Below are 23,654 nucleotides of genomic sequence, written 5' to 3'. Positions count from 1 at the left end.
AAAATATATTAAAAAAACGCCCACAATCAGAGGTGGTGCTGGGCCACCTGACCCGCCAGCTGATTCAATTCGGGTGGGGAGCTGGAGCCCCAGGCCCTGCCATGCTGGAGCGGTGCTCCACAGGTGTTCACGGAGGACCTGAGGACATGATGGTGGCATTGCACAGGTGGCTAACGGCCACTGGCTGAGGAAGCCACAGCAACTTCAAGGATATCACCCCTGACAAACTTCTCTTGGCCGTCAAGACCACAGTTTCCCTGGACGTCAAGCTAAGCCAGGCCCAGCTGGGGGCTATCTGCGTGGGAAATGTGCTTCAGCTCAGGACCAGAGCAATCATGGCCAAAGTCACTCAGTTTCTGAGTGACACCCCAGAGACTGCCTTTGTCCACTGTCATAGACAGTTTTCATCTGGGCTCCAGGCAGTGGCCATCATAGCTGGTGGCCTCACAAATGGGTGTTATGATATTGGCATGGCTTGTAGGTAAGAATTTCTTTCTGCCAGAGCTTACCAACCAACTTCTAACAATAAAACTAATCTTCATCTCCAAAAGCAAGCAAACAACAACAACCACAAAACACCCCACAATCAGGCACCACTACACAGCCTGACTAAAATAAAAGACTGACTTTATCAGATGTTGGCAAGGATGTTGAGCAACTAGACTCTCAAACGCCGCTGGTAGGAATGTAAAACGGTATGATCACTGTGAAACAGTCTGGCAGCTTCTTAAAATGTTAAACATATGCTTACCCTATGACTCAGCCATTCCTCAATTTTTGGAAATTTATCTAAGGGAATTCAAAGCTGTACACAAACATGTATAGCCGCTTTATTTTTATAGCCTCAAACTAAAAACAAACCATTGGCAGGTAAATGGATCAACAAACCATACTTAGACCACATAATGGGATACTACTCAGCAATAAAAAGGAAAGAACTGTGGTACATACATAATATGGATAAATGTCAAGCTAATAATGCTGAGTGAAAAAATGCAGATGAAAAAGACTCTATGATTCCATTCATATAAAATTCCGGAAAATACGGGGGCACCTGGGTGGCTTCGTCGGTTAAGCCCAAAAGAAAAGGGTGCTTCCTAGGAATATGAACAGAGGGCAGGAAGGGATAGAAGACGCAGGAGCACAAGTAGCCTTTGGGAGGTGGTGAAGGATATGTGCGCTATCTTGATTGTGGCGATGTTCTCACGGTGTATACCTGGGTTAAAACTCATCAAGTTGTACGCTTTAAATATGGACAATTTATTGTATATCAATTACGTATCAATAAAGTCATTAAAAAAAAAAGCACAGTTAAATAGCAATAACAATGTGTGCTTTGGGCAGGTGACAAAGTATTTTGTGGTCTTGACAGCACCCAGATGAAGAAGGGAGCCAGGCACTATTTTCCTGGTTTCACAGATGGAACAGTGAGGGTGAGAGAGGTGACAGAGTTTTCCAGAAGCCACAGCACCAGGAAATAGGTGATCTGGGCTGGGGCCCATGCCTTAGGTTGGATTGGTTAGGGTTCAAAGCACTGGCATTAGTTCCCAACATATCTCAGCCATTTATTAGCTGGGATCCTTATGTTACCTGTTTATATCTCCGTTTTCTCCCTTTACAGCTCCTTCTATGGTGAAAAATAGCACAAGTACAAAAACACGCATAAAATACACAGTTTATTAGATAATTATAGAATGAACACCCATGTAATCATCACACAAGTAAGTCAAGAAACACTGCCAACAGGGGGCACGCTGTGAGGCCTCTCCTCAATCACAATCTCATCCCTGCACTAGCTCCTCCCTAGGTAACCACCACCGTCCTGGTTACTACCCTAGTCTGAGCCCACATGGGCTCCCTCCAGGATTACAATATCTTTTTTTTTTTTTTTAACGTTTATTCGTTTTTGAGAGACACAGAGACAGAGCATGAGTGGGGGAGGGTCAGAAAGAGAGGGAGACACAGAATCCAAAGCAGGCTCCAGGCTCTGAGCTGCCAGCACAGAGCCCGACCTGGGGCTCGAACTCAACGGACCACAAGATCATGACCTGAGCCGAAGCTGGTTGCCCAACCAACTGAGCCACCTAGGTGCCCCTATTGCAATATCCTTTAAACTAGATCTCTCTCTTTTTTTTTTTTTTTTTAACCCTTGCCCCCTTCCTTCTCAGCATAGCAGTTAGGATATTCCTTTAAGAGGCACCTGGCTGGCTCAGTGGGTAGAGTAAGTGACTCTTGATGTTGGGGTCATGAGTCCAAGCTCCACGTTAGGCATAAGCCTTACTTAAAAAAAGGTGGGGGGGGGGGATGTAAAAAAATAAAGTTGTCCTATTAAAAAATATATGTATTCCTTTTATTTTTTTAATATTTATTTTATTTTTGAGAGACAGAGAGTACAAACAGGGGAGGGGCAGAGAGAGAGAGAGAGGGAGACATAGAATCCAAAGCAGATGCCAGGCTCTGAGCTGCCTAGTGCAGAGCCCAATGCGGGGCTTGCACCCATGAACTGTGAGATCATGACCTGAGCAGAAGTTGGATGCTTAACTGACTGAGCCACCCAGGGACCCTTATATACAGATATTCCTTGTAAAATACAAGTCAGATCCTGTCACTCTCTGTCCAAATCCTACAATGGTCCCCCCTTTCATTCTGAATAAAAGCTACTCTGTCCATCACTCCCTGTGCCACGTGGTCTCTTTACAGTTCCTTGAACAGGAAAATAGCAGACATGCTCCTTCACAGGGCTCTGGGTGTTCTCTCAGCTTCAAATGCCTTGGAATTGATCTGGAATGCTCCCTCCTAGCCACTTAACTGACCCCTTCCCCTCCACGTATTTGTTCAAATTTCTTTGTAATGAGGCTTCCCCCTACCACCCTATTTAAAACTGCAACCTACTTGCCCTGTTCATTGCTGTTTTGCCTGATGAAATGTGAGCTACACAAGGCTTAGCATCTTTGCTTATTTCATTCATTGGTGCCCCAGTGTCTAGAATAGTACCCGGTACACTGCAGGCATTCAGTAAATATTTATTGAATAAAAGAAGTAGAACGCAGTTTTTGGTGATAATCATTTCCTTGCTTTTCTTGGTAGTTTTTCCACCTTTGTGTATCCATTCTAAATAATATAACTTAGGTTTGTCTCTTTTTTTTCTTTAAATGTAAGGAAAGTGATTTGACTTTATATGTGATGTATCGGTTTTTTTAAACGTTTATTTATTATTGAGAGACAGAGCGTGAACAGGGAGGGGCAGAGAGAGAGGGAGACACAGAATCGGAAGCAGGCTCCAGGCTCTGAGCTGTCAGCACAGAGCCCAATGCGGGGCTCGAACTCACAAACCACAGGATCGTGACCTGAGCAGAAGTCAGATGCTTAACCCACTGAGCCACCCAGGCGCCCCAAGGTTTGTCTCTTTTTAACTCTATGTAAATTGAAACATCCTATATACACACCTTTTATGTTCCACTCTTTTGCTCAACATTATGTTTTTGAGATTCATTCGTGTCGTCGCATATGGCTGCAATTCATTCATTTCCCCCAGCTGTCAAGTTTTTCCTTGTATGAGCATATCACACCCCATCCAACCATTCAACTGTTGAAGGAAATTTGGACAATCTCCCATGTATCTCCTAACATGTATGAGATTCTCCTGGGTACATACCTAGGAGTGGAGCTGTATGGCCTTCATGTATGTGACTCTAGTTTTATGGGATAATGCCAATGGTTTCCAAGGTAGTTGAATCCATCTGCCCTCCTATCTGCAGTATGGTTATCTCTTTGGGCCTCAATTTCCCCTGCACCTCCTTTGTAAAATAAGAGGATTGGACTAGGGTATTTCTGAGGTCTCTTTTGGTTCTGATGTTCTGTGTTTCTGTGATCAAGGAGGCCTAAATAAGCAGCACTCATGGCTTCACAACCTCAAGGCAGGACCTAAGTTATTAGGGAGAGAGACAGACACAACCTGTGCTCGGGATGAGGCCTTCAAAGCCAACTAGGGTGAAGCACAGTCCTAAACTCTTAAGACTGGTGTCAAGGTAGAGACAGCTTCATGGAGGCTGACAATTCTCATTCATATACCATGACTCCTGTTTCTTTCTTTCTTTCTTTCTTTCTTTCTTTCTTTCTTTCTTTCTTTCTTTCTTTCTTTTTTCATGCAGGGAGGGCCAGAGAAAGAGGGACAGAGGATCCTAGGACCTGAAGCAGGCTCTGTGCTGACAGCAGGGAGCCTGATGCAGGGCTGGAACTCACAATCCGATCTGTGAGATCACAACCGGAGTTGAAGTCAGACACTTAACTGACTGAGGCACCCAGGCGTCCCCATACCATGACTCCTGCTTCTGCCTGCCCTTGAGAGAATTTCCAAACACAGAGCGTGGCAAAGAGAGACAAGAAACAAAAATAATGGGTTCATTTAGAGAGAAGGTTAAAGACGTCAAGTGAAAGTCAAGGTTAAGTAATGTGGGGGGGGGGCTGTGTAGGTTCTGTTTTAGGATAAGAAGTGATAAAGTGGAGGAGTGCCTCCTGAAAGAGGAGGCAATTAAAGAGGAACACACCTGGTGAGCACGAGGCAGTGACAGTTTTTAAGACAGGGTGAGGGCAGAGTTGGGGGGGTGACTCTGGAAAGACGCTGGACAGGAGCTGGTTGGGCTGGCTGGAGAATGTTTCCTGAGCACAGAAGCTGGCTCTGGCTCTGGCCATACCTCCTTGGGGAGCTTACCCCAGGATACATGGGCTCTTGGCCCTTGGCTCCAATTAGAGACTGCTCAGTGCTGGGCAAACAGTGAATGCTGCAGGAGTGAGAACTTCCCTGGTTCCTCACAGGGTGGGTCATGATGGGCCTCTGCTGTAAGCCCTTGTCTCTGGTTGTCGCAAGGGGACAGGTGGGTTTAGAAGTGCACCCTCAGGTAGACCCCATCTTGGCTGCATCTTCTCCCTCTTCCCCTGACTTCTACAATTTCCTTCCTTCCTTCACATGTTCTTTCCAGCATTTATTCAGTCATGTATACAGTGAGTGCCTAACGTGTGCCTAGCACCATGCTAGGCCCTGGGGATGCCAAAAGGAACAAGGCATGGTCCTGGGTCTTGAGGAGCTTCTAGCCAAGTTGGGGAGACTCACTGGATATGATTTCCTTTTCTTCCTTCTCACCTGCAGCAGGTGGTAGTGGACAGGGCAAGGGACCTGGCAGCAGAGGGCCAGTTGCCCATCTGCAAAATGATGACGCTTAGCTCAAGCGGTTGTTGTGAGGAGTATGCATTAGCACCCATGACTTTGACATAGTAGGTGCTCAATGAATATTAGCTAAAGTGGATTAAAATCCAGGAGGGAGCCACTGGATAGTCTAAGGCCACTGAAACTGTTGTGGTGTGCCTGAAATCCAGGCACGGAGATGGTGTCCATATCCTATCTCGGGGGGCATGGACTTGTCTTCCAGCTCGATCTAGAAGAGGAGAGAGGTGATTCAAATGGCAAAAACAGAGGCACCTGGGTGGCTTAGTCGGTTAAGTGTCTGACTCTTGATTTCGCCTCAGGTCATGATCTCACCGTTTGTGAATTGACCAATTCAGAGCAGAAGAGCCTCTGTGGGAACATGGTGGAGTAATGAGAGAGTATTTCCTGGGGAGGTTGAAGGCTGTGGGGAAGGACCTAGCACTGAACCACTCAGAGAACTGAAAAATCCCGGTGCTTGGCTGGCTCACGGACCCTCGGGCCAGCACCTCTCCTCCCCTCACTCCCTGGACAGTTCCTTTCTTGTTGCCCCCACCTGGGGCTAGTCACATTTGGGCCCAGCAATAACTATATGGGGGACTTAATCACTCAGCAAATATTTATTGATTGTTTATTATGTACCAGGCCCTATTCAATGTGCTGGAGACACAGCAGTGAACAAAGCAAAGAGCCTCATCTTCGTGCACATATGCAGGTATACGTGAAGGATAAATTGTTCGTAATGAAATTGCTGGGGCAAAAGAATGTGCATTTAAAATTTTTATCGATATTGCCAAATTGATGAACATTTCTTACAGTTTATGTTCTACCTGGATGACTGTTTCTGGATGAGTTGTATCTTTCTAGCCAGAGGGATAATCAGGGCACCTGACTACAATCTTCCTGCTAGCCCCTGAAGACCTGGAATTTCTGTCCCCCAAGGCTAGGAGATGTTTTCTTTCTTTCTTTCCTTTTTTAAAAAATGTTTTAAATGTTTATTTATTTTTGAGAGAGAGACAGAGACAGAGTGTGAGCGGGAGAAGGGCAGAGAGAGAGAGAGAGAGAGAGGGAGACACAGAATCTGAAGCAGGCTCCAGGCTCTGAGCTGTCAGCACAGAGCCCATTGTGGGGCTTGAACCCCTGAACCACGGGATCATGACCTGAGCAGAAGTTGGATGCTTAACCGACTAAGCCACCCAGGGGCCCCTCATAAGAGATGTTTTCTTTACCTACTGAGAGGTGACACTTCCCTGAGATTTGTGATCTTTGGGGAGATTCTTGATACGGTTGGAGCTCAATCCATAGATTGATTGTTGGTCAGTCTCCAGGACCAACAGGAGAGAGGATGTGAGGAGTTGTTCTTTGAAAAGGACCATTGAGAAGGAAGCAACCAGAAAGTGACATCATCAGGGATCACTTAGTTCAGGCATGGGCAGTGAGTGACTTTAGCTGACCCACTCCTGGCTACAGCTGAATTGGAGGAAAGAGGGCTTCCAAAAGTTTTTGTCCACAAGAATGTCGCAACACTGTTGCAGTGTGTCAGTGGGACCCAGAGTGCTTGGCAGTGGCTCAGGCATGGTGATTCTCTGCATACTGGGCTGACCCCTTCACCTGAGTTGATCAGTGCTCCATTGAGACTCCTTCCTGGAGCTAGTTAGGCAGCTGTTAGGGTCCTGGAGCGGCTCCCGAGACCTTCAGGACTGGGGTGAAAGCTCCAGAATGTCAGAGCAGTAAATATATGTCCTGGTTTTCAGGACTGCTTGATTTCAAATATTCTGCTCCACCTAATTCACCAGCACCTGTCAGACCGGGTGTCCCAGTTTTGGGTTTGGAAAATAGCCTGTCTCACAGGTAATGGAGAAGGAGGAGGCAACAGTTCATTCTTTCCAGTGTGGAAGCTTCCGATGGTGGGTAAGGGAAAGGAGACCTGCAGAGATGACCCCAGCCTTGTGCTAGAACCTCTCCGTTGAATTCTCAGCTCCGCCTGGAGGTGAGGTGAGTGGGACGCAAAGCGATGTGACTGGCACCCACCTAGCCCCACCCGCTCACCTCATCCCCTGCCCTATCCCACATTGGCAGGTTTACCTGATCTCTCAGTCTAGCCCCACCGGCTCAATAGAGAGAGCCCACGTTCAAATGCAAAAGCAGTCTGCCATCGCTACGTAAAAAGCGGGTTTAAGCAACTGTGTTCAGTGTCACCAATTTTAGGAGGCCGGGATGCGGAGGTTAGTTTCTCCCAGGGGAAGAGAAGGAGACTCCAGGTCTCTAAAACTGTGCAACAGCCAGTTCTGCCAACCCTCCCCCTCACCCCCCACCACCGCTTCCTTCGGAGTTGCGGTCGGCCCAGCCCCTAAGTGATCAGGCCACGGCCCCCCGCCCCGTCCGTTCTCCTCCCGGCATAGCCCGGCCCATCTCCCCACCCGAGGCCCCGCCTCCGGCCCCGCCCCCGGCCCCGCCCCGGCCCTACCGGATCCGGAGAGGCGGCGCCCACCAGCCCTCCGGACGGACACGCCAGCTGGACTTCAAGTCCCAGCAGCCCCTGAGTCCCGCCTCCGGGGGCAGAGCTATCCCGGGCAGCAAATTCGGAGGAGCCTTGGCGCTCAGGCTAGGGAACGCGTGTGACCAATCGCGGGGCCGCTTGCGCCGTGTGCCGATGGGGGCGGGGAGAAGCCCGCAGGGGCCCGGACAAAAGCCGGCTCCCCGGCGACTGCTGGAGGCTGGAGCGCTCCGGGCACTGGGCGGCGAGGCGGGGCCTGCGGAGGGAGCGCTGCGCACGGGCTTTCGCAGAAAGGTGAGTGGCGGGCAGCTGCTTTCGCGCGGGATACTCCACCTGCCCGAGGAGCTTCCCGCCTCCCTCCCCCAACCCGGAACCGCTTTCCCCGGCGCCGTCTTGGTGCTCACGCGTCCTCCCTGCTTCTGCTTGGAAGTTTTTTTTTTTTTTTTTTTGGGGTGGGGGGGGGACTTCGCTTTAGGTTAGCCTTCGCTCGGAACCCCGACTGGTGGCAGCGTGTCGACCACCCCACCCCCACTCTCCCACATTCCAGTTTCAGGGAGTTTGCATAGGGTGTGCCGCCGCCCTGGCTTCTTTTCCCTCCGCTAAATTGCATTTGCACCAACCAGGCCCCTCTCACCCCCACCGGGGCCAGTCCTCGAGCCTCTTCGGGCTTTAGCGGGCCTCCCTCTTGTCCCCATCGGGGTCACCGGTGGCCACTCGCCCCACTCCTATCCGGGCTCGGGCGCTTCCTCTCTTTTTTTTGTGAAGAAGCGACTGAGTCCCGCGCCGAAAGTGGAGGGAGCGAGCCCGGCGCGTAGCCTTGGCGGGCCACGCGGCGCCGGGCTGTCCCAGGGTGCCCGACGCCTGGCCTCGCCCGCAAGGACCGGGCCGTGGAGCACCGGCGCGGGAAGGACCCTCCTCGCTCAGGAGGTGCCGTCGGGCCCAGCCTCTAAGCGACAGATGGCCGGGGTGCCCGTCTCCCTCCCACCCCTGGCGCTGACGCCTGTGCCGAGCCTGGCCAAGGCAAGGTCCCGGAGAGGGCTGAGGATGCTGCCGCCGCCCTCCTGTAGGGCCTGGCAGAGGGCCAGACCCAGCGCCTGCTGCCCTCTCCAACCTTGGCAGATACTGTGCAGTAGCGAGGAGTTCTGCCATTGGGTGGTCCCCAGGGTCGGCCTGGCAGGAGGATTTTGGAGAGGGGAGGAGCAGTGCATGGCACCAGTTTGGCCAACCAGCCCACGCCTTCCACCCACTAACTTTGCTCTGAGGTCTTTCAGCCCGCTCAGATCTTGGATTTCTGAAATACTGCTTGAGGAAAACCTGGTAGACCCCAGCTACCCAGGGCGGGGGTGGTAATTTTTATCTCTTAGAGAACTTCAGAAGCTTGGGCCAGATGACAGGAAGAGCCCTTGGAAACCAGGCAGCTGGTGTCTCCATCCCATTCTGACATGCTTGCTGCACTAGGGGGACCCTCACAGAATTCTGCCTCTTCCCTTTATTCCAGGAATTGCTTGTCCTCTTAAAAACAACCCTCCCCTCCAAAAAAAAAAAAACAAAACAAAAACAAAAACAAAAAAACACAAAAACCAGTCCTATGGATACTGACCTATAAAGGAGTGCTCTTTGTCTTTCCCAGGGGGAGACCCTAAGTAGCATCTCCATTGGTTCCTCTGCACTGGCTATGTCCCAGGGATACATTCCTGGGAAACAGTCTGCTTTCATTCAGCCTTCCCTGTGGGCTGCTTCAGTTCTCAGTGGCTGCTGTGGATGAACTCAATCCTGGGTCACTCACCCTGTCTGCAGAAAAGACCCCATTCAGCTCATAAAGTCCTTCCCTTGAGGGGAGAGAGAGGATATGTGTGATGTGTGTGTGTGTGTTCAGGTTCCTCGGCATGATATCCCCCAAATGGTTTACATTTTACTTGTTATTAGGTGACAGTTCCTAGGGCCCCAGAGCGGACCCCTGGGGTCTTAGCTTTGTCCTAAAATCACCTATCACCGGTTCGAGAGCATATTCAGTTCCTGAGGAGGCAGCCTAGGACTCTGGGGGAGTGGATCCCCAGATCCAGATTGGTATACACTTTCAGCCGCGCTGTCACTACAGTAGATGCTCTTAACTGGTGGTCTGTGGTCATAATCATAAGCATCTTGAAATGAGGCGCACATTTTTCGGGGCTTTTCTTCATGCGCTCAGGAATCTGAGACCTCAAGTAGGTTAAGAGCCACTGCCCTAGAGAGACTTCCAAGACCCTTCTGAATGATTAATTTTGCGAATTTTCTCCACCGAGACCCCTCCCTGGGTTTGTGAGCCTTCTTTCCTGCATTTGGTGAACATGCAGAGACCAGATTTTTTCCCCATTTTATTCCATCATATAAATCCTGTCTTGGCCTTGAAAGGGCCTGCCCAGCCATCTACGCCAAAGTGCTCTGGTGGCATATCTTATTTTGGTAAGCTGGCGAATCTGTTCTATCCTATATCATCCCCTCGTTGTGTCCACCCCCTGCCCCCCTCCAACCATCCTGTGGAAATGAACTCTTGTCTTGCCTGGGACTCAAGAAAGTTGTGATTTTCCAGCTGCAGAACAGGCCTTTTCTTACCCCTTTCCTTTGTCTGCTTTGGGAGGTGCCAGTTTTGAGGGGGTTGTTGTTCTGGTAGTGTCAGACTGTTCTCTGCTTGGGGAGGCTTAGCAAACTCCTGGAGTTTGTGATCACAGGTGCTTGATGTTTCTGAACCACGGAGCATGGCCAGCAGCTGCCGCCTCCTTTTCCTGCTTCATCTGCCCTAGGTTGCGCTCTGTTTGGGAAGGGGGTGGGGGCAGGTGTACCCATCTGATTTCAGGACCAGTTTTTCTGGTCTGAAGTCAAGAAGGTTGGGAAATAGAGCTGGAGTGGGTGGGGGGTGGGTGGAGGGCTGCAGGACCCAGGGGCTGGCTGAAGCATCACCTTTGGAAACTCTTGCTGAGGAGGAGCCGGAAGTCATCCCAGGGGAAGGCCAGAAAAGGGAACATCTCTTCTGAGCCCCTTCCCAGCTACCCCACTTTGGGCCAGACACCAGACTGAAAGCACCCATTGTGCTGAGTTGGAGACTAGCTGGGAGGCCGAGGGGGCCAGCCAAGCCGGTTGGGAGGGAGGTGGAGAGTAGCCTCTGAAACTTTGGCCTTCCCTGAGCTGGAGATGGAGACCCACCTTCCTGTGTGTATAAACCAGCTAGTCCCCCGGGTCCGCCTTCTTTTATTTGAACTTGACTTTTCTTCTCAGCAAATTCAGCAACTTCAGTTCTGGATCTCTGTGGAAGAGATTGGAGTGACTTTTCCTGATGAGGCCAAGTTCTTAGTCTGAATGACTTGGTTTCCTTTCCCTCCCCCTTCCCCTGATCCTCTCCCCAACTTGCTACCATGGGAGAATGGGTGTGTCAGGACAACGCGGTGGGGACGGAAAATGAAGAAATTGTCATCACAGACCCTTCTGTGAGGTGAAGGGGGGGACATGGCCTGGTCCTGGGAGAAATGGTCTTTTCTCTCGGGCTGACGAGTGTGGGGTTTTCTGGGGAGCAGGAATAAGAGTATTTGGGTTCAAGTCCTGGGTCCCCTGCTCATTTGTTTGGCTTTTTGGGCAAGGTATGGTAGCTCCTCTGAGCTGCTATTCCTCATCTAAGAAATAGGATTATGAATCTCCGTGTACCTCACAGGGTTCGTATGAGATGACTTCTATATCCATGTGACCTGGGATGACTGCTGCCTCCTCCCTCAGCTTCGGCTCAGCTAGAAGTGACCAGTACAGGGTGGTCCCCAGAGAGGCCTCTGTTTTGCTCTAAATTAGCAAGCTGAGTGACTCAGTGGGGCGGGTGGGATGTACTGAAGGTCACAGTTTCCCTGCCCAGTGCCTGCTCTGAACTCGGGGGTGGGAGTCTAGTGTCCTGGGAGAAATGGACTCTGAGGTGACTCTCTGCTCCTTGAGGGTTTGATCCTGCCTGGGGTTAAGTAAACTCACCTGCCTGGCCTACAGCCTGATGGTGAGTGTAAGTGCGTGAAATGGGTGAGTCTGGATGTGGGGGAGACGAAACCTGTAGGGGGAGGGGAGTAAGGGCAGGATTGCATAATTCTGGCTGTGCGCCCCGTAGGTCACAGAACCAAAGGGTGTGTTTCAGTGTCTGTGTGGGACCTCGGGTGGGACCAGCACATGGGTTTGGGTCATACCACTGGTATTCCTGTCTCCCCAGCCAGCTGCCTTTTGCTCCAAGATGAATGTGAGCTGGTTTGTCGAGAGGAAGTAGAGACAAGGTTGAGGCCAAGAGACCTGGGGAACATGCCACCTTTGTTTATCTCCACCTTCTCTCTCTCTTCACTTCCTGATCCTCCTTCCCTGATGTCAAAAGTGCTCATTGAGTGGGAATGCAAACTGGTGCAGCCGCTCTGGAAAACGGTGTGGAGGTTCCTCAAAAAATTAAAAATAGATCTACCCTATGACCCAGCAATAGCACTGCTAGGAATGTACCCAAGGGATACAGGAGTGCTGATGCACAGGGGCACTTGTACCCCAATGTTTATAGCAGCACTTTCAACAATAGCCAAATTATGGAAAGAGCCTAAATGTCCATCAACTGATGAGTGGATAAAGAAGATGTGGTTTATATACACAATGGAATACTACTTGGCAATGAGAAAGAATGAACTCTGGCCTTTTGTAGCAACGTGGATGGAACTGGAGAGTGTTATGCTAAGTGAAATAAGTCAGGCAGAGAAAGACAGATACCATATGCTTTCACTCATATGTGGATCCTGAGAAACTCAACAAAAGACCAGGGGGGAGGGGAAGAGGGAAAAGTTACAGAGAGGGAAGGAGGCAAGCCATAAGCGATTCTTAAATACTGAGAACAAACCGAAGGTTGATGGGGGGTGGTGGGGAGGGGAAAGTGGGTGATGGGCATTGAGGAGGGCACCTGTTGGGATGAGCACTGGATATTGTTTGGAAACCAATTTGACAATAAATTTCATATTAAAAAAAAAAAAAAAAAGAAGAAGTGCTCATTGAGATCTCCCTTCCTTCCCTCCTGCTGGGCCAGTCCTCCTTCCGCCTCCTGAGAAGTGCTGAGATCTGGTCTTACTGTCTGGGGGCAGCTGGACACGGGTCTCTTCCCCTGCCCACCAGCTCCTGTTCCTCCCAACAGGTAGAGCAGGTCCCTCTGCGGCCATGTCGGCCAAGGCGATTTCGGAGCAGACGGGCAAAGAACTCCTTTACAAGTTCATCTGCACCACCTCAGCCATCCAGAACCGGTTCAAGTATGCCCGGGTCACCCCTGACACAGACTGGGCCCGCCTGCTGCAGGACCACCCTTGGCTGCTCAGCCAGGTGAGCCCACCCTCCCCAGGCCCTTCTTCCGGGTCCAGGGTCAGAGGAATAGAGACGGTCGGTTTGGTGGAGATGTCCCACCGGGTCACACGATGGCAGACTGCCCACATCAGTGGGCAGCGTGCAGTGGGCTGAGTGGGATTTTGTGTTCGGCTCCGGGCCCCACGTGTTGAGACGCCCCAGCAGGGAACACAGCGCAAGGGCTTGGAGCTTGACTGACTGGAGTCCAGACCAAAGCTCTCTGTTGATTAACCGTGTGGCCTGGAGCAAGCTGTTTTACCTCTCTCGAGTGGCAGATTCCCCATCTGTCAGATGGGCGGAACACTCACCCTGTGAGCTATAAAGATTAGCAATAATGTCTGGAAAGCATTTGGTGTGCCACCTGGCACTTGTAGGTGCTCAGTAAAAGTGGGTGTGGGCTCCACTCTTCCCAAGTGCAGCATGTTAGGAATGTGTTCGGGCCATGAGGAAGCGTGCTGTGGACTTTGTGTGGCAGCCAGCCCAGAGTAGAGGCTCCTCTGTCCGGGTCCCTGTGGGACCATTGTTGGGAGGCAGAGACTTCTTGGGCAGGGCCAGGAGAGCGGGTTCTGGGGGTGCACGTTCCCTCCCAGCACAAGGTAGCCCACCCATGAAAGGAGCTGCCTCGGGAGGTGGCGCATTTCCTGGCTGGCAGCATGTGAGCAGTGCTTAGGGGCTGCTTGCTGGGCCTGTAGACGGGGTCAGGCCCAGGGATGGGATTGACCAGAACTCTAAGGTCCTTGGTCACCACAAGGCTCTGTCCCCCTGTTCTTCCTTTTGGAACACAGGTGCTGGTCCATATTCTGAGGGCTTCATGGTTTAGTGGAGCTAAGATGTCGCATAGGGAGGGTAGGGAATCACTCATGCGGCAGGTATGTGGTAAGTATCTACACTGTGCCAGGCCCCATTCGGGGCACGGATGGCTCCAGATTCCTGGATGTCAAAAGAAAGGTATAGGCTTGGATAGGTGAGAAAAGCTTCTAGGAGTTGACACTGAAGAACGGATGGGTGGATAGGAAGCCATGCAGGCTGTCCTGTGCTTCGGGTCCCCAGACTGTAATCTCTTACTCTCCCGTTTCTTTCCTTTCCCTCTTGTTCCAGAACTTGGTGGTCAAGCCAGACCAGCTGATCAAACGGCGTGGAAAGCTGGGCCTCGTTGGGGTCAACCTCACTCTGGAAGGCATTAAGTCCTGGCTGAAACCACGGCTGGGACAGGAGGCCACCGTGAGTACGGCTATAGGTTGGGGTGGAGGTGCTGTGGGAACAGAAGTGGATGTGGTCATCTCCAGATGAGCAGCCCTGTAGGCTCACTGCCTACTCGGCCACACTGCGGCCTGGGGAAGGCCACACTGCAGCCTTGGGTCCCGCAGAGCTGCCTGGTAGCAGGGCCAGTCTTGGTGCTCGCTCCCAGCTCTGCCATCAGCGAATGGCAAGATGGGCTGCAAAAGTAACCCCAGTCCAGTTCATGGCCAGGTAGAAACGGTCTGTTATTGGTTTGTTTGTTTATTTAGAGAGGGAGAGCGGGCGCGCAGGTGGGGGAGGGGCAGAGGAGAATCCCAAGCAGGGTCCACACTGTTGGTGTGGAGCCCGACGTGGGGCTCCAACCGCGAGATCGTGACCTGAGCTGAGGTCGGACACTTAACTGACTGAGCCACCCAGGCGCCCCGGAAATGGTTTGTTTCTTTAACAGACCCATCACGGAGATGAGACTCTGAGGCTCATTCTGGGAAGTCCTTTCTTTTCCGTTTCCAGAAAGGGCACAGCAGCTTGTCGTGACGTGTATGCCTAAGAGGGCCGGCAAGAAAAAGTTGCAGAAGGCAGGTGCAGAATCTTTTAGGCAGAGACGTTATTAGACCAAGAGCCGAGGATGAGACTGGTAACACTGAAGAGGAAATTCAGTTCTTGGCTTCCCCCAGCTTGGTGATTAATGTCAACTCTGTAGATGAGAGAGCTGAAGTGAAATGTGGTTTAGGGAAGGCTAGGAGAGGCTCAGAAATAAAATTGCACTTCTTTTCCTTTTTACTCCTGGACGGGACTGGAGAACAGGCGAGGGGGAGCGGGCTGAGGCGGGCCTGAGGCCGGGAAGGGTGTGCTGTCCATGCGCAGCTTTGCCCCATCTTGGGTGACTGTCACCAGGGCTGAGCTGTTCTCTTCTTTGGCCGTCCTGGAAGCAGGGTGAGGATGACAACGAAGCTGTCTTCCTCTCTTCCTGGGCTCTCTCCAATCAGCTCTTTGTGGTAATTTCCCAGTTTTTGGCTCTTGAACTAAAGAGGACCTCTTAAACTCGTATGTGGACCTGGGGCCGGAGGGATCTCTACTGGCCTTTTTGCTTGCAGGCCTTTGGCGAGAGGACGGCAGGACTGGGGGCTGAGTGGTGTCCCCAGAGAGGTCCTTGTGTTCTTTCTCCTCAGCTGCTGTTGGGAGGGGGCTGTCAGCCATGTCGGGGCCGGCAACAGTGTCCGCCTCGGCAGAAGCGGCTCATTACCTCTGAGGGATCACTGTCTGGTCCCTGACTCAGCAGTGACGCACACGGGCTGGGGGGGAGGGGGGGGCGGGGGCTTTGAGACACTCTGGGATGAGGGCTGTCTCGCCTCGGCAGCCGCCAGGGACCCACTCAAACTGATTAGCTCTGCAGGCCTGTTGTCCTCAGCCAGGAAAGTGTGCGTGAAGTTTTCCCCGTCAAGCTCTCCCTCCCCCCGCTCCCCCCCATCCCTGCTGTTCCCAGGCCCAGACTTCTGTCCTTGGGCTGGGTCTCTCTGCTTGAGCTCAGGGATGGAGAGCCTTGATTTGTCTGTGCTCTTTAACTTGTGCTACTGATGGCAGGAGGGAGAGGAGTCCTGATGTCTGTGCTGTGGGGGCGGGGGCAACATTTGTTAGCCCAGCTCATTTGTCACCCTCCAGAGGAGGCAGAGAAAGAACGTGTGAGGTCAGTACACTGCAGTGTGGCTGGCAGTGGGTGAAGGAGTATCTCGTGAAGACTTCTTCAGCTTAGGGTCTGTGACCCCATTGCCCTGGTTTCTGGAAAATCTCTCTCTGCCAGATGTCGTGGCAGTAGTACCTGAGCCCCGGCTCCGGTGGGACAGCCAAGTAGAGGGAGCAGAGGGCAGTCCTCCTGCCCTGGGGGACAAGACCCGCTGGTCCATCTAAGCTTTATTTTTCTCAATCTCAATAGGTTGGCAAGGCCAAAGGCTTCCTCAAGAACTTTCTGATCGAACCCTTTGTTCCCCACAGTCAGGTATGTGTGACGTGGCTCCAAGCCGGGTCTTCTCCCCCACTTTGTGTTTGTCGACTCTAAAATGATGAAAGGAGAAATCAAGCTGCTGGAGAAAAGTGAAAAGGACCAGACTCTCTGAGGGTCTGAGGGTGCCATGGAGCAGGGAGTCCAGAGATGAAGGGAAAGGCTTAGTTTGTAGCAGGGAGGAGTCAGGGCTGGTAACAGGGGGCTTCTCGGTGCTGGGATGAGAAAGACTTGAAGGCAGGCACCCTCCCCCAGATCGGGTCACAGTGGCTGAGTCTGGACTGTCAGCTAGGCAATGGCCTCTGCTCTCCTCTTGTCCCTGAAGGGAAGACAGTAACTTTTTACATTTATTTATTTTGAGAGAGAAAGGGAGACAGAATCCCAAGCAGGCTTCCCACCGTCAACGCAGAGCCTGCCTCAGGGCTCAAACTCACGAACCGGCTCATGACCTGAGCCGAAACCAAGAGTCAGATGCTTAACTGACTGAGCCACCCAGGCGCCCCTTTACTAGGGTTTTAGAAATGCACCCAAAGGGGTTGGGCTTGCCAGTTCAGTGCCCCTCCCCCACGTGGTACTGTCTTCCCCTGCAAGGCGGAGGAGTTCTACGTCTGCATCTATGCGACCCGAGAAGGGGACTATGTCCTGTTCCACCATGAAGGTGGGGTGGACGTGGGCGACGTGGACACCAAAGCCCAGAAACTGCTCGTTGGCGTGGACAAGAAACTGAATGCTGAGGACATCAAGAAACACCTCTTAGTCCACGCTCCTGAAGAGAAGAAAGAGTTGAGTGAGAGGGAGGGCAGGCAGGTGGCAGTGGGGGAGCGGGGAAGGTCGAGAGCTCCGGACACAGGGCAGGGAAAGCAAGGTGGTCTTCCCTGTGTGGGCATCCGCTGCCCTGCCCCAGCGTCTGGGTGAGAGGGAAGGCACAGCGCCTCCCTGTCCCAAGGAGGGGAGCAGGGGGCAGACAGGAAGCTGGCTCAGACTGAAATATGCCGTAAGCATCCCTCACCCCACTGGCCCTGTCTGTCTGGTACCAACACCTCCGGCTGCATGCCTGACAGCTCCTTTCCGTCTCAGTGGCTGAAGAGTGATGTCCAGGGAGCAGGGCTTACAGAGGGAAGCGAGAGGTTGGCAGGGCAGGCTTTGGGAAGAGGAGCTGTCAGTAAGAGATGGCCGTGGGGAGAGGGAGGTTTGGGACGTGCTGCCGAGCCTGTTGCCCCTCCCTGAAGATTGACCGTCTCTCTCTCCCTTCCCGCTCTAGGATTCTGGCCAGCTTTATCTCTGGTCTCTTCAATTTCTATGAGGATCTGTACTTCACCTACCTCGAGATCAACCCCCTTGGTAACTGGCTCTGCTGGCGTGGGCCTGGGCAAAGGACAGTTATAACAGGGTCTCAGTGCCTGTGGTAACCCTGGCCTTGACGTTCGACACACCAGACCCCCCCCACGCGTAGAGGGCACTGCCGGGTGTGCGGTGTGTAGAGGGATGTCTGGGCTCGTGGAGTGCAGTCTCTCGTTTCCGAGCTCTCAGAAGACAACGATAATTCCTGTTTAACCACCTCCAGCTTTCTTTGCTCTTATTTTGTTCTGTGATGGGGAAGTCCTGATTTTGATCTGACTCTGCTTAGTGGCTATTCCTGGCAGGGGTTAGGCTGTTCTCCCAGGACCTGGGCTGCCCCTTCACTGGTCTGACCGTTCAGGCTCTTCTTTCCTCTTCAGGCCCTTGGAGCACTCCCCAGGAATTGGTCAATCATTGATCCCCAAGCTGGGAAGATCTTGGTCCAGGCCCCTCAGGCTGTGAGGGAGGCAGGTGGCGTGAGCTGGCTCTGGCCAGGGCTGTTCAGGGCAAAGTCCAGATTCCAGATTCCAGCTGGGGATGCAACCCCTCTAATGGACCAGATGGCTGTTTGCTGACTTCATTAGTTAAACGACCCAGGGGTAAAGGGAAGATGGATGTCCAGTTAATGGGCAGTAAATGAATCCTGCTGGCTGGGGGCTCAGTGTACCCAGTGGTTTCCCACTCCCACAGGCAACTAAGGCTTCTCCTGGCCAACCTCGAGAAACCCAGATATATACACCTAAGGGTTGGGGTCGGGGTGGGGGGCCTCCCAACAGCAGCTCGTACCTTAACACTTTATGTTTTAGTGGTAGGGCTGTGGATGGGTGAATGGTTAGATATTTAAGGCATGGAGTGTCGCTTTTCAAAAAATGTTAAAAAATTGCCAGGGCAACTAAACACGACATCCCTGTCACATTACCTGTAAGTCAGGGAGGGAGGGGAGTGGTCTTAATTAATTTATTTCTCTTCTAACGGGGGAAAAGCTGTGTGGAATGGCCGTCCGGTTTCTTGCAGAGCTGGGTAGTTGTTAGGTCTGGGTGGGACCTCGGGAGGTGGTGATGGGGAAGCCTGTGGAGGGGTTTGGAGGTTGGTGGTAGACGCCTTTGCCGGGGGGCTGGCATCTGAGTACCTCTGCTTTTCTCACAGTTGTGACCAAAGATGGTGTCTATGTCCTTGACCTGGCGGCCAAGGTAGATGCCACAGCCGACTACATCTGCAAAGTGAAGTGGGGTGATATAGAGTTCCCTCCTCCCTTCGGGCGGGAAGCTTATCCAGAGGTAAGGCTGGCTGCTCTGGGGAGGAGATGGAACATGATGGGGACCTGGGGGAGGGTGACTAATCTCAGAGGAGCATCGGGCCCCCCTTGTGCGCTGTTTATTTGGCAGGAAGGGAAGGTCGAGAGCCATTTAATTTTCTTAAAACCCCCAAAGGAGGTGGGGGTGGGAGTCAGCCAAGCCTCTGAATCCCGGCCAGAAATCCTTTTAGACTTCTCTCTCAATCAACCTCCCTGGGCTCTTAACTTGATTTGTTGATAATTCCGAGTGGATCTTGCTCATCCTGCCGGGGGAAGGTAGTTCTCTTGGCCGCTTGCTGAGAATTTTAATTGCTCTTTCCCACCACATCATCTGAGAGGTCTTCACAGCAGGATTAGGCCTGTGAGTCATAACCCAGGCCAGGGCAAGAGGTTGGGCCGGAAGAAGGGGCGTGTGATGAACCAGGCAGGCAGACATTGGGATTGGGGGCTGTTTAGAAGCAGGGTGACCTAGTGAGACCTGGGACTTGGGCAGAGGGTCAGGGACTTGAGGACAGAGAGAAAGGAGTTGGGAAGTTTGTCCCCAGGCAGCGACTGTGGCTATGGGTGGTTCTGGTCCTTGAGGACATCATCGTGTTTTGTCCCAGGTACATAGGACCCTGCACAACCCCTCTCCCTGACCCTCTTGAGACAATGGAGGACCGCTTCATGTGTCTTCAGGGAAAGGGACAGGGTCCCAGGTGCTGGGACCTGGTGAAGGGGGTATCCCCAGGACCCACCTGTTGCTGTCTGGTCCCTAGGAAGCTTACATTGCAGACCTAGATGCCAAAAGTGGGGCGAGCCTGAAGCTGACCTTGCTGAACCCCAAGGGGAGGATCTGGACCATGGTGGCCGGAGGTGGTGCCTCTGTTGTGTACAGGTGACTGAGGGGCTACTGAAAGGATGGCAGTTGGGCCTACCCCGAGTCCATGTGCGCACAGCCTAGATCAGATTGCCTTACCTTGGAGTGGGGATGGGGGGGGGGGGTCTTCATCTTCTCCCCTTGGCGTAAAGCAGGGCTCTGGTAAAAGCCTGCCCTGTATGTACACTGTCCCCTTCAACTTTCTTACTTAAAAAAAATTTTTTTAATGTTTATTTTTGAGAGAGAGAGGCAGAGCACGAGCGGAGGAGGGGCAGAGAGAGGGAGACATAGAATCCAAAGCAGGCCCCAGGCTCTGAGCTGTCAGCACAGAGAGGGAGAGCTAGAATCCCAAGCAGGCTCTGTGCTGTCAGCAGAGTCCAACGATCCCATGAACGGTGACACTCCGACCTGAGCTGAAGTCAAGAGTCAGACATATAAGCGACTGAGCCACCCAGAAGCCCCTTGTTTATTTTTATTTTTTAAAATCTTTATAGTTAGTGCTATGGGCTTCCTGCAGAGATACAATAAATGCAGAAAAGAACCCAATAGTAAACATCGCTTGGCTGTCTCCCCATCTCTCCTGCTAGTAGGTCACCACAGTGAACACGTTGCTGTGTGTCCTTCCAGCTGTTTTAATGCCTGTATAAGTATCATACTTTAACAGTTTATAAGAATATTGGGATCATATTCCACAGTCTTTGCAGTAATTGGTTTTTCACTTAAAGCACAGTAGACATCTGTTCGTTTCCAGGCAGTAATCTGCCATGTTCCCCTCCACGCCTGGCTGAGCTCTCCTCTAGTTGCAACCATTTTACTTCTCCGTTGGGCAGCCAAGCAGGGACTCCTGGAATATGTGATTCTTCTTTGTATTGGGAGGTGCTCCTTGTTCCTTTTACTTAATGTTGTCAATCCAGGACCCCACTGTGGCTGGGGGCTGGCAGAGAGTGCTGCCCGGGAGAGCCTGATGTGACTTCAAGTGTGACTTCTCTGGACCTTGAGGGTCTGAGGCCCGAGAGGTCGGTTCCATAAGCTGACTATGGGGCTTTCGGGGCATCTGTGTGTCCTCATCGGCACCAGGCTGCCACCCTCAGCCACTAGAGTCAGAATCAGCACTGACTTCCGTGTCTTCCTGACAGTGATACCATCTGCGACCTAGGGGGTGTCAATGAGCTGGCAAACTATGGGGAATACTCAGGCGCCCCCAGCGAGCAGCAGACCTATGACTATGCCAAGACGATCCTCTCCCTCATGACCCGGGAGAAGCACCCAGATGGTGAGACACACACGCTCCTTTCCCAGGATGGTCCATTGTGCCACAGTGGGAATAGCTTTGGGCGAGGAGGCACTGGGGTTGTGGCCCTGCTCCTTTGCGGCCTGGGGCTATTTAGCTTCTGGACCTCTGTTTCTCCCAACTGTACAGTGGGTAGTGTGGCCTCTGTCAGATGGAGGCTGCGGGGAAGCAAGGAAGCGATATGTACATAAAGTCCTGTAGGCAGGTGCAAGGGAGGAGGTAGCAATGTGCTCTTACTGACTTGTAGAAACTCAGTTCTTAGCGGCCCACTTCTACACTTACTGTTTGGGCTGTGGGATTCCCAGCTTCACTTTACCGCCTGTCTAGTGTTTGGGGGCTACACATACCAGTTCCCTTTCCTTTGAGCCAATAGAGATTCCTACCCAGGAGTATCCAGAAATTAAACCGGGTTTCTCAGTGGCAGCCAGGAATGACGTAGAGGTTCTGTGGGTTTGGATTAACCACCTGCTCAGTGGCATGGGTAATGGAGAGCTGAATTGGTTAAGACTGAACGGATGTCAAGGGAGGTCAGCCTGCTCCCCACCCCACCCAGCCTCTGCACTGACACCTCCTAACAGTTGAGGGATCCGTGCTTAGAGAAGAGAGAACGCCCTCGGTTGGATTTCTGGTAGGATGTTCTACTTTTCTAACCCTTTTTTGACCTCTCTTACTCCCAACACAGGCAAGATCCTCATCATTGGAGGCAGCATTGCAAACTTCACCAATGTGGCTGCCACATTCAAGGTAACCAGCCACCGGGGACCGTGTAGTCTCTGGGGAATGTGGGTTTGGGAAAAGCCAGGAAGGGAGGTTTCTGTAAGCAAAGTTTGAGGCAGAAGCAGGTTTCCATGACTTACCCAGCTGAGTAGGGGCTTTTGTCCCAGGGGCCCTTGTTGGGGATGCAGAAGACGCTGGGATAGATTTGGGTCTTCTCCAAAAGGTCAGAATGAGGAAAATGGATCGATGATCGGAGGCTCTTGCTCATCCAGCTGAGGCCTGTCAGCCTGGTCCCTGTGCACAGGTCAGGGGTGAGGGCACACAGTTCTGAGTGGGACTGCTGGTCAAAAAGGGCAACAGAGCTAACCTGGCTCGAGAGTCCTCAGGAGGCCATTTCTTGTTCTGTACTGTCCGACGCTCAGGGAATGTCCCTTCTGGTAGCGCATATTTGAGAATGATGGATAAATAAATGTCCACCTTGAAAGTCTGAGCTCTCATGAAGTGGGGGACCAGGCCTCGTCAGTCTTGCCAAAAACAGAGTCTCTCTAATGGGTCCTGATTCAACAGACCAATCTGAAACAGGTGAACCTTGGCAGTTTTATTTTAACTTTTGAGCAACCCTATAATAAAGGCAGCCCTGTCGATATGGATGGTTACTTCTGGAACAGCAACCAGGTGACATGCCTTGGGTGACAGAAATTAGACTTCTGACCCAGGAAAGACCGCATTGGTGCACACCTGTTCATTCTCCCAAATTGTTTCCAGAGTTGATACCCATTGCAAGGGCTGTTCTCCAAAATCGCTGGAAGAAACTTTAGTAGGACTTTGATATTTAAGTGGACTAGATCCTGATACTTCTGAGAACCCTTGCATAGGACCCTGGTCTAGATCCTCACCACCTGCCCCGGCTGCAATAAGAGATAACAAGAATGCCTGGAGACGGCACCCTATGCATTGAGGGGTGTGACTCCCAGGGACTCCAAACTGCTGCCCCAGCAACATCACAAGCGACTGCATGTCCTGGGCCTTTCGGTTGCTTGTGCGCAGTCCAGTCCACACGTGTGAATTCTTTTTTTTTTTTTTTTTTTTTTAACGTTTATTTACTTTTGAGACAGAGAGAGACAGAGCATGAACCGGGGAGGGTCAGAGAGAGAGAGGGAGACACAGAATCCGAAACAGGCTCCAGGCTCTGAGCTGTCAGCACAGAGCCCGACGCGGGGCTCGAACTCACGAACTGTGAGATCATGACCTGAGCCGAAGTTGGACGCTCAACCGACTGAGCCACCCAGGCGCCCCAACACACGTGTGAATTCTTGACTGCCGGGGCCTGCCATGCTTCTTCGTGAGAAGCAGTCCTTGTTAGGTACCCCTGGGATGTTCGTTCATCGTGATTATAAATAATTGCCTTATTTTTAGGCACATGTCTGTCGTCCCTTCCTGCTTCCAGGGCATCGTGAGAGCAATTCGAGATTACCAGGGTCCCCTGAAGGAGCACGAGGTCACGATCTTTGTCCGAAGAGGCGGCCCCAACTATCAGGAGGGCTTGCGGGTGATGGGAGAAGTCGGTAAGATGGCGACCTTTTCTGTCCCCAGCGCTCTGTGCCGGGTCTTCGGACACTTGCTTCTACTTCCAGTGTGTGCGCTCCTCTGATGCAGAGCTCGACCTGAACTTCACAATGGCTCAGAAAACATTTCCATTCAGCTGTTCATTTAACAGATATTTGCGGAACACCTGCTCTGTGTGGCCTGTGTGCCAGGCACTGGGGTTGCAGCTGTACATTTGACCGACAGCAATCCCTCGTGCTGTTGAAAACATCGACAGTAATGTCAGGTGGCGCTAGGTGACATGAAGGTAAACA

The 23,654-nt window shown here is 52.1% G+C and overlaps 1 protein-coding gene across 4 annotated transcripts in view; it reads left to right on the top strand.

The window, feature by feature from the left end:
- The first annotated feature begins 4,327 nt into the window (after window positions 1–4,327).
- Window positions 4,328–23,654, top strand: part of ACLY (ATP citrate lyase) — a 49,128-nt gene continuing 29,801 nt past the window's right edge. For 2 of the 4 annotated variants that reach the window (XM_081791299.1, XM_081791298.1), the window contains exons 1-11: window positions 7,846–7,991; window positions 12,859–13,040; window positions 14,160–14,282; window positions 16,231–16,293; window positions 16,888–17,078; window positions 17,558–17,637; window positions 18,781–18,911; window positions 19,687–19,805; window positions 20,924–21,060; window positions 21,761–21,822; window positions 23,243–23,360. In XM_081791299.1, coding sequence (XP_081647425.1) covers window positions 12,882–13,040; window positions 14,160–14,282; window positions 16,231–16,293; window positions 16,888–17,078; window positions 17,558–17,637; window positions 18,781–18,911; window positions 19,687–19,805; window positions 20,924–21,060; window positions 21,761–21,822; window positions 23,243–23,360 — 1,183 coding nt within the window. In that variant the 5' untranslated portion in view covers window positions 7,846–7,991; window positions 12,859–12,881. Of the gene's footprint in view, window positions 4,443–5,845; window positions 5,916–7,051; window positions 7,196–7,845; window positions 7,992–12,858; window positions 13,041–14,159; window positions 14,283–16,230; window positions 16,294–16,887; window positions 17,079–17,557; window positions 17,638–18,780; window positions 18,912–19,686; window positions 19,806–20,923; window positions 21,061–21,760; window positions 21,823–23,242; window positions 23,361–23,654 lie in introns of those variants that run through there. The other 2 variants (XM_081791296.1, XM_081791297.1) reach the window with 2 other exon arrangements.

Source organism: Panthera onca, chromosome E1 (assembly GCF_046562875.1).
Source record: "Panthera onca isolate mPanOnc1 chromosome E1, mPanOnc1 haplotype 2, whole genome shotgun sequence".
Lineage (NCBI taxonomy): Eukaryota > Metazoa > Chordata > Mammalia > Carnivora > Felidae > Panthera > Panthera onca.
Note: the sequence above shows the minus strand (reverse complement) of the source record. Positions and strands in the feature narration are given on the sequence as shown.